General features: G+C 43.9%; 1 protein-coding gene across 1 annotated transcript; it reads right to left on the reverse strand.

The window, feature by feature from the left end:
• Window positions 1-212: 212 nt before the first annotated feature.
• si:ch211-71m22.3 (uncharacterized protein LOC100148868 homolog) lies at window positions 213-11499 on the reverse strand. The gene is made up of 8 exons (XM_052549363.1): window positions 11433-11499; window positions 11255-11279; window positions 10649-10716; window positions 10473-10527; window positions 10183-10391; window positions 9937-10098; window positions 545-700; window positions 213-449 (listed from the first exon to the last, which is right to left on the reverse strand). The coding sequence occupies exons 1-8, from the start codon at window positions 11493-11495 to the stop codon at window positions 429-431; spliced, it is 759 nt and encodes a 252-aa protein (XP_052405323.1). The 5' UTR covers window positions 11496-11499; the 3' UTR covers window positions 213-428.
• Window positions 11500-11743: the final 244 nt, after the last annotated feature.

The following is an 11743-nucleotide window of genomic DNA, read 5'->3' on the forward strand; positions in this document are numbered from 1 at the left end:
CAGTATCGTAACTTGCATATATTTTTTTATGCTCAAACAGCAACAGTACACACTAACTTAAAAGCAGTGAAATCACAATCAACCACCCCTTTAAGCAAAGAAACAAACAAATCAATATGTTCTGACACATTCAAAATGCTTTTATTTTTCATTTAAATTTGTATATATTTTGCTGTGTTCTGTAATTATGAATGGAGAATCATCCTCAAACTTAATCCAGAATTTGATAAAACATTTATGTTTATTTCAAATATACTTCAAGACTCTCAAAATCTAGTATTATTTTTTTCCCCCTCTGTCAACTCTTTTCTTCTTAGCTGATTGGGATGTTTACTGAAATTGGTGGATGTGGCACAGCCCTACCTATAGATTATTTTCCAATAGCCAAATGCCACTGATATGCAGACACACAAGAGGGATGCCCTTTGTTATGTGTAATACATGGAGTCCTGAAAATGAATAGTTATAATTAAAAAATATATAAATTTCTTAAATTACAACTCTTAAAAAAATACAGTACAAAAATAAGTTTAACAATACTTACAATAAGTATGCAGGCTCCCAGTGAAGTAGCTTTCATTTTGACATCCATGTTGCTTGGAAAGCTGATCACAAAAGCAGCATTTGATCCCCTGCTTGAGAATGGTTTGGTTATTTTGCCAAATGATCTGTCTATCGCTGCTTCATTCAAAGACACCAGCTGTAGTGACAGTTTAAGTCAATAACAACACACATTACCACATTAAGCATTAAAGTTGGTTACTAGCTATTCCTTATCTACAACATACTCCCTATTCATGTAGTACCTTTTACATTTACATTTACATTTATTCATTTAGCAGACACTTTTATCCAAATCAACTTACAAATGAGGACAGTGGAAGCAATCAAAAACAACAAAAAGAGCAATGATATATAAGTGGTATAACAAGTCTGTTATCTTAACACAGTACATGTAGCAAGGGCTTTTAAATAATATAATAAATAAAAAAGAACAAAGCAAGCTAGTGTTAGAGATCTTATATATATATATATATATATATATATATATATATATATATATATATATATATATATATATATATATATATATATATATATATATATTAGTGGTGGGCATAGATATTTTTTTTTAATCTAGATTAATCTCACTGTAATCTTGAAATTAATCTACAGTAGATTAATCTAGATTAATCTAGATTAAAATGGCTCATTGAAATTCTGCCGAAGGCATTCAGAATATGTGTGTTGCCCAAATAAAATTTTAAAAACAGTAAGTCTTTGAGAAGGGGTTTATCAAGCTAGAAAAAGCTGAAAACTAATTCCACATTGCACAAGCTGCAAACAACCTTACACCTGTTTCACACATACTCCATCTGCAGTGCGTATGCTTTGCATATTTTTTACGCACCCATGTTAACGGATTCTGGTTGCGTTCCCGCAGCGATTGTTTACGTACCGAGTAACGAACTGCAAACACGTCCTGTGTGAAAGCACGTAGAGTCCGTGCTGCACCACATACGTAATGCACACTGACTGCATACGCACTGCAGATGGAGTATGTGTGAAACAGGCATGAGCAGGGCCATAGCTGGGGTCAGCGGGGACCCGGAGAAGGTTGTACCAGTGGGCCCTGTTTGAAATTGTTTAATTTGTATGTTCTTTTATTTATTTTTATTTATTTGTGCTATTTACACAATGTTTTTTTTTTTTTTTCAAGTTTGTAAGTGTCAAGGTACAGAAGCCAAATAATTAAATGCAAAATAGCACTGGATAGTCTTCAATGTAAAAATGAAATATACAATCAAATCTACATTTATTCAGACACCTTCAACATTTCTCACATTATTACAGTTTTGCTATATATATCAAAAATTATATCTGGTGTCTGAATAATTTTTGGTTTGACTGTTAAAACTACCAAGTAATTCATTCAAGAGCAGTGAGAGATTTTCATTTTCTTGGATTAACATTACAGCAGCTAGTAGCTAAATTAGGCATGGTCACATTAAGAGACGATGTACGCATCCAATCTAATAGACATCCCATTTTTTTCCACAACTGTTTACTTTCACTTAAGAAATAACTGACAGTTTTTTTGAGCATAATTTTCAAGGTCGATATTTTGAAATATTTTGTATGTATTTGTCGGCACAAGAGCAAATTCGATAAGCAAATTCGATGTTCAAGCGTTTTGAAACGCCTTTCTCTGGGTGAGCCCTGAACACCAGAACACCGCGAGTACTGAATTGGGCTCTTTCAGATCTTTTTGTTTGTTCAAACTGTGATTTATATTTGTTCGTTCAGGTGTAGGAGGGACTTCAAGGAGAACTTCGCAGAAGAGAGCTCGGTTTAGTGTCGCTGTACGTGATATACGACTCTCTCTCTCGTGCGCACCGAACATCGTGAACATCTTGTGTTTGGATGCTTTAATGTTTAAATCGACAAGTGGTAAGGCTTAAAAACACTTGAAAAAGATAATCTTTCTTGACTATGCGCAGCAGTGGCCCGTCAACTGTCCTGAGCATCTTTTTAGGCTGGCCTCAGCCAGTCGGTTATATAAAATATCAAGGTGAAAGTCATTATAGCTTGCTTGGTATAGACCCAGCTCCCAACCCAACTTTGAGAGTAGATTAATGGCGATATTTTTTTTTAATCGCCCGATAAGAGTCTCACGTTAATGCAGCACGTTAATACCGATAACGGCCCATCACTAATATATACACACACACACACACACACACACACACAAATAATTGCATAGTAAATTAAAAGAAAAATATAATACAAAAAAAATTGGAAAGGTAGTTAGATTTTTTTTAAAGAATAGAATTAGAATAGTGAGTGCTAAAGCAAGAGGGTCAAATAAAGATGGAAGAGATTTTTTAAGAGGGTTTTAAGCCGATTCTTTAAGATGGCTAAGGACTCAGCTGCTCGGATTGAGTTGGGGAGGTCATTCCACCAGGAGGGAACATTTAATTTAAAAGTCAGTAAAAGTAACTTTGTGCTTCTTTGGGATGGCACAATCAAGTGACGTTCACTTGCAGAACGCAAGCTTCTAGAGGGCACATAAGTCTGAAGTTCTGGATTAATTGTAAAGGTTTGATAGAAATGGTAGGAACACCTGCCAAGAGAGCATTGCAATAGTTCAGCCGGGACAGAACAAGAGTTTGAACAAGGGGTTGTGCAGCATGTTCCAAAAGAAACGTCTGATCTTCCTGATGTTGAATAAAGTAAATCTGCAGGATCGGACAGTTTTAGCAATGTGGTCTGAGAAAATCAGCTAATCATCAAGCATAACTCCAAGGCTTCTGGCTGTTTTTGAAGGAGTTATGGTTGATGTGCCTAACTTGATGGTGAAGTTGTGATGAAACAATGGGTTTGCTCCAGCAATAAATGTCTGATAGACAAGCTGAGATGCGAGTAGCTACCGTCGGATCATCAGGATGGAATGAGAGGTAGAGATGAGTGTCATCAGCAGAGCAGTGGTATGAAAAGCCATGTTTCTGAATGACAGAACCTAATGATGCCATGTAGACAGAGAAAAAAGTGGTCCAAGAACTGAGCCCTGAGGCACCCCATTAGTTAGATGTTGTGACTTGGACAGCTCACCTCTCCAAGATACTTTGAAGGACCTATCTGATAGGTGAGACTCAAACCACTAAAGTGTGGTTCCTGAGATGCCCTTTGCCAGTAGGGTTGATACGAGGATCTGGTGGTTAACCATGTCCAAAGCAGCGGATAGATCAAGCAGGATAAGTACTGAAGATTTTTGATTCCGCTCTTGCCAGTATTAGGGCTTCAACAACTGAGAGCAGGCAATCTCAGTTGAATGTCCACTTCTGAAACCAGATTGGTTGCTGTCAAGGAGGTTGTTCTGTGTGAGAAACGCAGAGATTTGGTTGAACACAGCTCGTTCAAGTGTTTTTGCAATGAAAGGAAGAAGGGAAACTGGTCTGTAGTTCTCTAAAAGAGATGGGTTGAGGGTGGGTTTCTTAAGTAGTGGGGTTATACGAGCCTGTTTAAATTATGAGGGGAAAACACCAGTGTAGAGGGATGTGTTAAAGATGTGAGTGAGTGCAGGTACAACTGCAGGAGAAATGGCTTGAAGGAGATGAGATGGAATAGGATCAAGCAGGCAAGTAGTAGGATGATTAGAAAGGATAAGTTTGGAGGCTTCTGCCTCAGAGAGTGAAGAGTAGGATGTAAACAAGTGTATGTTTGCTGGTGATATGAGCTTGACTGATTGTGGTGTGGAAAATTGTGCACTGATGTTTTTAATTTTATTAATGAAAAACATGGCAAAGTTGTCAGCAATTAGAGATGAAGCAGGAGGGGAAGGAGGAGGACAAGGGGCAAACAGTGACAAAACACCAACGTGTCCGGCGACAGCACATGTTGTCACCACCATTGCGGCTATAGTATAAATAGGTACCGGGAGAACATGTCATCCACTTCTTTGTATGAAGCTTGTGTCCGAAGCATGGCAGGAACCATAGTTACATAAGTAACCTGAGACATTTTCTTTCAAAGGCACTTCGAACTGCGTCCTCTAGGGGTCGCTATGGGGAACAGCATACCCACACCACCATGCTGAGGGGAGTGCAGGCCAGAACCATGGTGAGCACTAAGTAACAACTCTTACCATTTCCAAGGGAGTTGCCCCTGTGACATTAGACAGCTGTCCGTGACATTATCCCTTACGGTCAAAGGCCGTCGTGTGTAACAAAGTCACAGCCTGACCTGGATGCGTATGCCCTGCCATTTAAACGAGATGTATCCTGAAGGGGCTTAGATGGCAAGGAGAGAGTATTAAGAGAGGACGTCTCACCCATAGAGAGATAGCCAGTGCAAGAGGATTGGGAAGGGTCAGCCTCAGCTTTTTCACCATCCTCAGACATCTCCTGTTCTTCCTGAGCCGAACCCAGCAGAGTACTGGACCCCAGAACAGACGAAGTTAATGAAATATCATCATCCTTCAGTGGCTCTCTCTCGTCCACAGTTGACGAGCATGAGAGGGAAAGCCCCTCTTTAAACTGATCGGCAAGATCTGCCTGCGATCCCCACGAGCTCATTCTCCTCTGTGCCTCAGGTGGGTCCTGGACAGTGGGAAGCAGATGGCTGCCCCTCTTTCCTCGAAAAGAGAGACAAACGAGAGCAGAGCTTTTTCATCTGAAAATGCTCACAATGAACGCAAATTGTCCCCTCACGGACATTGCGCATGTGCTCTTCGCCCAAACAAAAAACGCAGAGATCGTGTGTGTCATCAGGTGTCAAATAACAACGACACAGATACAAACATCCACACATCCTCTAAACATTTTGCTAGTGCTCGCCACAATAGAATAAAGATAGCGCTTACCACGTTCAAAATGCATGCTTTAAACAAAACAGTCAGTGAAGACAAAGAAGAGGATGACATGTTCTCCCTGCGCCTATTTATACTTTAGTCACACCGTAGTGGCGTCATGGGCTGTCGTCGGCCAACGTGTTGTTCCATGTATGCTTCAGACACGGATCACGACGAGGTGTTCCCCATAGCGACCCCTAGAGGACACAGTTTGAAGTTCCCTTGAAAAGGTACAAAACAAATCAATGAAACACATTTTTATATCATGTTTTTTGCCTTCATTGTGGGGATCTTTTTTTTTCATTCGTGCTCACTAGTTCATCTAAAACTAGCTCTCTTCTGTGAAGTTCTGCCCGAAGTCCCTCCTGCACCTAAACGAACAAATACATATCGCAGTTTGAACAAACAAAAAGATGTGAAAGAGCCCAATTCAGTACTCGCAGTGTTCTGGTGTTCAGGGCTCACACAGAGAAAGGCGTAGATTAATTCTAAAATCACAGTGAGATTAATCTAGATTAAAAAAAAATAATCTATGCCCACCACTATATATATATATAATATATATATATATATATATATATATATATATATATATATATATATATATATATTGTGAGCCGTGTCCTGGGCACCTATCAGCGTCGCCCTGGCAAAGAGGGAGATTCACCTGCACGCAATCACAGCGGGCTGATCGGTCCCAGCTGAAGCGGATGAGGAGAGGACTATAAACGCTGCGGCTGAAGGTGACACAAGGAAGAGAGGATCTTCAGATGACTGAAACTAACGTTGTGTCTCTTGTCCCTCTAGAAAGCTGCGGATCGACCAGCCCGCCACCCGAGCACCGGACACCAAGTTCCCTTGCACTCAGCCGGCCGGCAAACAGGATCACGTGGCACCGAGGATGAGCACTGGACACTACAGGATTCAGCACTACACAGAGCACCGTTCAATAAATACACCCTCCGGGGCTTCACTTTGCACTAAACCCTGTCGTGTGATTCTTCAGCCCGTTACACTGGTGGAGAGTGCGGGCAGCTTACTGAAGAATCACCGACTCACCAAGTTGTTTTTTTTCCCCCTCTGCTTCCTCGTCAGGTGGTGACTCCCTCCCCAGCTATGGAAGAGCTTCTCAAGCACCTGACGGAAGTAAGCCTTCCACGATGACCGTCTACGACGACATAGAGCATTATCTGGGCATGTTTGAATCCATCGCCGCACGAGAGGACTGACCCTGTGAAGAATGGGCGCGGATACTGGCACCGTTGCTGACCGGGGAACCCCAACAGGCCTAATTTTCCATGCCAGCCCACCAAAAGGAATCCTATGATGAACTACGTAAGGAAATTCTGGCGTGTGTGGGTTTGTCACCCATCGCCGCGGCCCAATTGTTCCGAGCCTGGGAGTATAATAGTCGGTTGCCAGCCCGCACCCACGCTGCCGAACTCAACCGCCTCGCCCATCACTGGTTGCTCGCCGGGAGCCCCAGCGCCACCCAAGTGGCCGAACGTGTCGTAGTGGACCGGTATTTGTGCGCCCTGCCACGGCCCCTTCGACAGGTGGCCGGAATGAGGAATCCACGCACCGTGGGAGAGCTCGTCGAGTCCGTGGAGCTAGCGGAGATGACGATGCGACGAGAGGCTGGGGAGTGAGCACCGCCATTTCCCCGGAGGGTGTACCAGGAGCGACGCACGCCAGAGGGCACCCAGCGCACAGTTAGCAGGTCGGCGGTTCCCGGCATGCAGGATGAGCCGATGCCCATGGAGCCACCACCCTCTCCCAATCACGCCTGGCTGGCAGGCTGTGCAGTCCATCTGGAGCCACCGCGGGGAGCACCCCAGACCGAGGTTACCATTAACGGCCGAACGTCCTCCCTGTTTCCCCCACGGACGGGAACCAAAGCGCGCCTCTCCATTACCTGCATCCATGGGGACACACAGAACGTGCCCACCCGACGAGTAACACTCTCCACGAGGGCTGGCACCTGGCCATTGGAAGTGGGCGTAGTCAGGGACCTGCCCGTGCCCGTGCTGTTGGGGAGAGACTGGCCAGGCTTCGACCAACTGCTCACCCATGTCACCCGGCCTACCAGCCTTGCCGGGAACCGCCAGAAGAGGAAGAACAACAGCCGGGGTCCCCGACAGCGCCCTGTCCTCCTGGCTTCGGACAGCGCCCGAGATGGTGAGTCCCCCCCCCCCCCAAAGTGCTAACCTTTTCTATGATGTGTTCCAGCAGGTACGGGGTGGGGGAAGTTTTATGAAAGAGCAGCTCGGGGACGACCGGCTGAAGAACTGCTGGAAGCAGGTGAGAGTGGTTGAGGGAAAAGAGGTCCAACCACCACCACACCCAGAGAGGGGAGGAGGTCAAGCTGTTGGTAGTCCCACGCACGAAGACACAGACGATCATCGAGCTCGCCCATTCCCATCCTATGGCGGGCCACCTGGGGGCGCAAAACACCACTCACCGAGTCCGGGACCGGTTCCATTGGCCCGGCATGGAGGCGGAGATCAAGCGGTTTTGTCAGGCGTGTCCGGACTGTCAACGGACGTCACCCCAAACTCCTCCCCCAGCTCCGCTAATCCCGCTGCCCATCATTGAGGTGCCCTTTGAGCGGATAGGAATGGACCTCGTAGGGCCGCTGCAGAAGTCAGCCCGGGCACACGAACACATCCTCGTCATCGTGGATTATGCGACCCGGTACCCCGAAGCCATTCCACTGCGCAAAGCCACGTCCAAGGCCATCGCCCAGGAGCTCTTCCTGCTGTGCAGCCGCGTCGGCATACCCCGGGAGATACTGACCGACCAGGGCACCCCCTTCATGTCCCGGATGATGGCTGACCTCTGCCACCTCCTAAAGGTCAAGCAGCTTCGGACCACCGTGTACCATCCACAGACCGATGGGCTGGTCGAGAGGTTCAACAAAACCTTGAAACAGATGCTCTGCCGCATGGCTGTGGACGACCAACGGGATTGGGATCAAATGCTGCCGTACGTCCTCTTCGGCATCCGGGAAGTCCCCCAGGCCTCCACTGGATTCACACCATTCGAGCTCCTGTTTGGGCGGCAGCCCCGTGGCCTGCTCAATGTCGCCCGAGAGGCCTGGGAGCAGCAGCCGACCGCCCATCGAACCACAATCGAGCACGTGAGGGAGATGAGGGAGAGGATCGACTGCGTCATGCCCTGCGTCCGGGAGCACCTGGCGGCCGCCCAAGAAGCTCAACGTCGACGATACGACCGGGCAGCCCAACCACGGGAATTCCAGCCAGGGGATTACGTTCTAGTCCTCGTCCCCACAGCTTCTTGAGCTGCGGCGGGCAGGGCTCACCGCCAACCACAGGAAATGCCACCTCGCCCTACCTGAAGCACAGTACCTCGGTTTCCAGGTGGGCCGGGGCCTAATCCATTCCGCAACAGGGAAAAGTGACAGCCATTCGAGCTGGAACCGCCAACACCATTGAGGATGGACTCTCCCGCCTGTGGACAGCTTTCGCAGGTCTGTCAGGTACTCTTCCTCCCCCAGCCCCCACCTCCCCCCTCGCCCGAGGAACCAGAGCGACGCTTGGGGGGGGGGGTGGGTGGGTGTGAGCCGTGTCCTGGGCACCTATCAGCGTCGCCCTGGCAACGAGGGAGATTCACCTGCACGCAATCACAGCGGGCGGATCGGTCCCAGCTGAAGCGGATGAGGAGAGGACTATAAACGCTACGGCTGAAGGTGACACAAGGAAGAGAGGATCTTCAGATGACTGAAACTAACGTTGTGTCTCTTGTCCCTCTAGAAAGCTGCGGATCGACCAGCCCGCCACCCGAGCACCAGACACCAAGTTCCCTTGCACTCAGCCGGCCGGCAAACAGGATCACGTGGCACCGAGGACGAGCACTGGACACTACAGGATTCAGCACTACACAGAGCACCGTTCAATAAATACACCCTCCGGGGCTTCACTTTGCACTAAACCCTGTCATGTGATTTTTCTCAGCCCATTACAATATATATATATATATATATATATATATATATGTTTTGAATAAGGTTATTTTTCATACAAAAATGCACTGATTCGCTATAGGAGGCCTGTGGTCACCCCCCGGATCCATGTGATACACTTTCTTCATGGATGGGTGCTTTTTATTTCATTTCTTTTGGACTGATGCATACAACACCTGCTGAGTGGCATTAAACAGCTTGAAAGATCAAAGACATTTTTTTATTTAACTCCGACTGGATTCGTCTGAAAGAAGTCAAATACAACTAGGATGATTTGAAGGTGAGTAATTTATGGGCTTCATTTTTGGGTGAACTAATACTTTAAGATGAGAAGAGAAGACAGCTGTTTTGGTGACATTTAAATTTAAATAAGCTGACTAATCTGTTATGGAGCTACTCCTTTTATTTACTACAATGTGATTATGTTATAAAGTATGTTATATTATATTATGTTGTATTATATTAACCCTACTTCAAGCATTGACTAAAATGATTATGCGAAGGATATGTTTAAGGGTCCATGATATAAAATGTCTTGGTTTAATTTTAAAACAATGAAAGTCAATGGGAAATTGAAACTTGTGTCTAAGTGTATGTGCTTCACCTCAAAGTTCTCATCTGTGCAGCAGGTAAAACCTACACATGGTCCCACAATCTTAATTACTGTTTCACCCCGTTCATTCTCAAGACTGAATTTAGGTAGGCAAACATGCCAGTTTTGTCGAACGTGTCCAATGGTAGTGCCCGGTGGAGACTGGACCTCTAGCTAAAATATAAAGACAACACAATGGCTTATATACAGTATATAAACATAATGAAGGTCTAAACAAGACAAAGATAACATACATACCTCATGGCTGCTGCAGGAGGTACAAACAGATGGGTGCACCATTCTGATGACCTCTTGATTTGAGTGGTCAGTAACATTCATTGTGAAAGGATGTCCAGCACCATAGCATTGCCTTTCACAAGACTCGTCGTCCTCAAGAATACCGAAGACCTTGTTCCCCATGCTATCCTTCACAGAATATCTGCTGACAGGCTTTATTCCACAGCAAACTTTAAGAAAAGAAAAGGTAGGAGATAAGAGTGTTGCTTATTTGATTTTGTTATGATTTTGATAAATGCTAATAAACAAACCCTCTGCAAGAGTTTCTTCTGTAGTTTGTTCTTTGTAGACAAACAATTGATCCATCTAAAATAAACAGACAAATGCAAAGAGCATGTTATTTTCATATGTTAGAGTAATATACATTTATAATGATAAACAATCTTATTATTTTTAAGAAGCATCTCCATCTCCAGTCCTATCTCACCATGGTCAAGGTCTCCAGATGAGAAGGACAGTGGTTTGGGTCTGGTGAAGGAATCATTGCCATGTCCTCTAGTGAAGGATAAACAGACATAGCATGTGTATGTATTGCAGCATCTTTCAACAAATTGTAATACGCTGAAATCCATAGTTTTTACAAAATAAATAAATACATTTATATCACTATTTAATTATTCTTTTGTAATCATTGAAAGTTCACTTATTTTAATGCGTTGACTAACATATTAAAGCAAATGTAAAGTACTTCATTATAATTAATAATAACTGTTATTTGATTTTCTTATTTAAAGTTATTTTAAATTGTAAGATTTCAAATGTAATTACAAATATACTGTATTTATTAAATACACCACATAAAAGTTTCAGTAAAATGACATTAAAGTATTTTAAGTAAGCGTGCTTCAGTGGGTCAAAACAAAGTGCTATTAAGTTTAACAATGCATTTCTTATACATTTCAACTGTAAAACATTTTAATTGAACTGTAAATATGCAATTAAAGTGTACTTTTTTTCACAAGGGGTCATATCTTGACTATCCTATTGTAGTCAAAGAAACAAAATGGGGATAGACCACACTTCACAGACTCACCTGACAATTCCATATTGGATTTAATCTGGAAACAGAATAAGAAAATAAAAAACTAATTAATATATCGTTTTAAATCTTAGGGTAAAAATTCCTCTTAAATATTATGGTACATGCATATTCATATACACAATACACAATTTAACATGATTTAAAATAAACAATAAGCGATATAACTTACCGGTGAAGTACAATTTCTCTGTTGGGCAGTGGTGCTGATAAATACAGTAAATGCTTTTCTCATGACACACAACTAGTTTTTGTTGTTGGGTGTTTTTAAGGAGGTTTGTGGTTGACCCACTTTCAAATTCCAAGAAGTTACTTCTGGTTTTAACAACATGAAAATGCACAAGCTCTATTGTCAAAACCACGCCAGGCTGACCCTCTCTCACTCAGCTCTTACAGTTTCTGGTTTATTAATCACACTATAAAGCACACACACACACTTCTTCAGTAGTTGTCTGACTTCATCAAGAGAGCATACATGGAAAT

This window comes from Carassius gibelio, chromosome B2, assembly GCF_023724105.1.
Source record: "Carassius gibelio isolate Cgi1373 ecotype wild population from Czech Republic chromosome B2, carGib1.2-hapl.c, whole genome shotgun sequence".
Taxonomy (NCBI): Eukaryota; Metazoa; Chordata; class Actinopteri; order Cypriniformes; family Cyprinidae; genus Carassius; species Carassius gibelio.

Excerpts from the sequence above, each read along its gene's own strand:
- si:ch211-71m22.3 (XM_052549363.1), bottom strand. The coding sequence starts at position 11,495 with ATGAGAAAAGCATTTACTGTATTTATCAGCACCACTGCCCAACAGAGA. Across the intron at positions 11,280-11,432 it reads AGAGAAATTGTACTTCACCG|ATTAAATCCAATATGGAATT; the intron begins GTAAGTTATATC and ends TTCTGTTTCCAG. Across the intron at positions 10,717-11,254 it reads ATCCAATATGGAATTGTCAG|AGGACATGGCAATGATTCCT; the intron begins GTGAGTCTGTGA and ends ATCCTTCACTAG.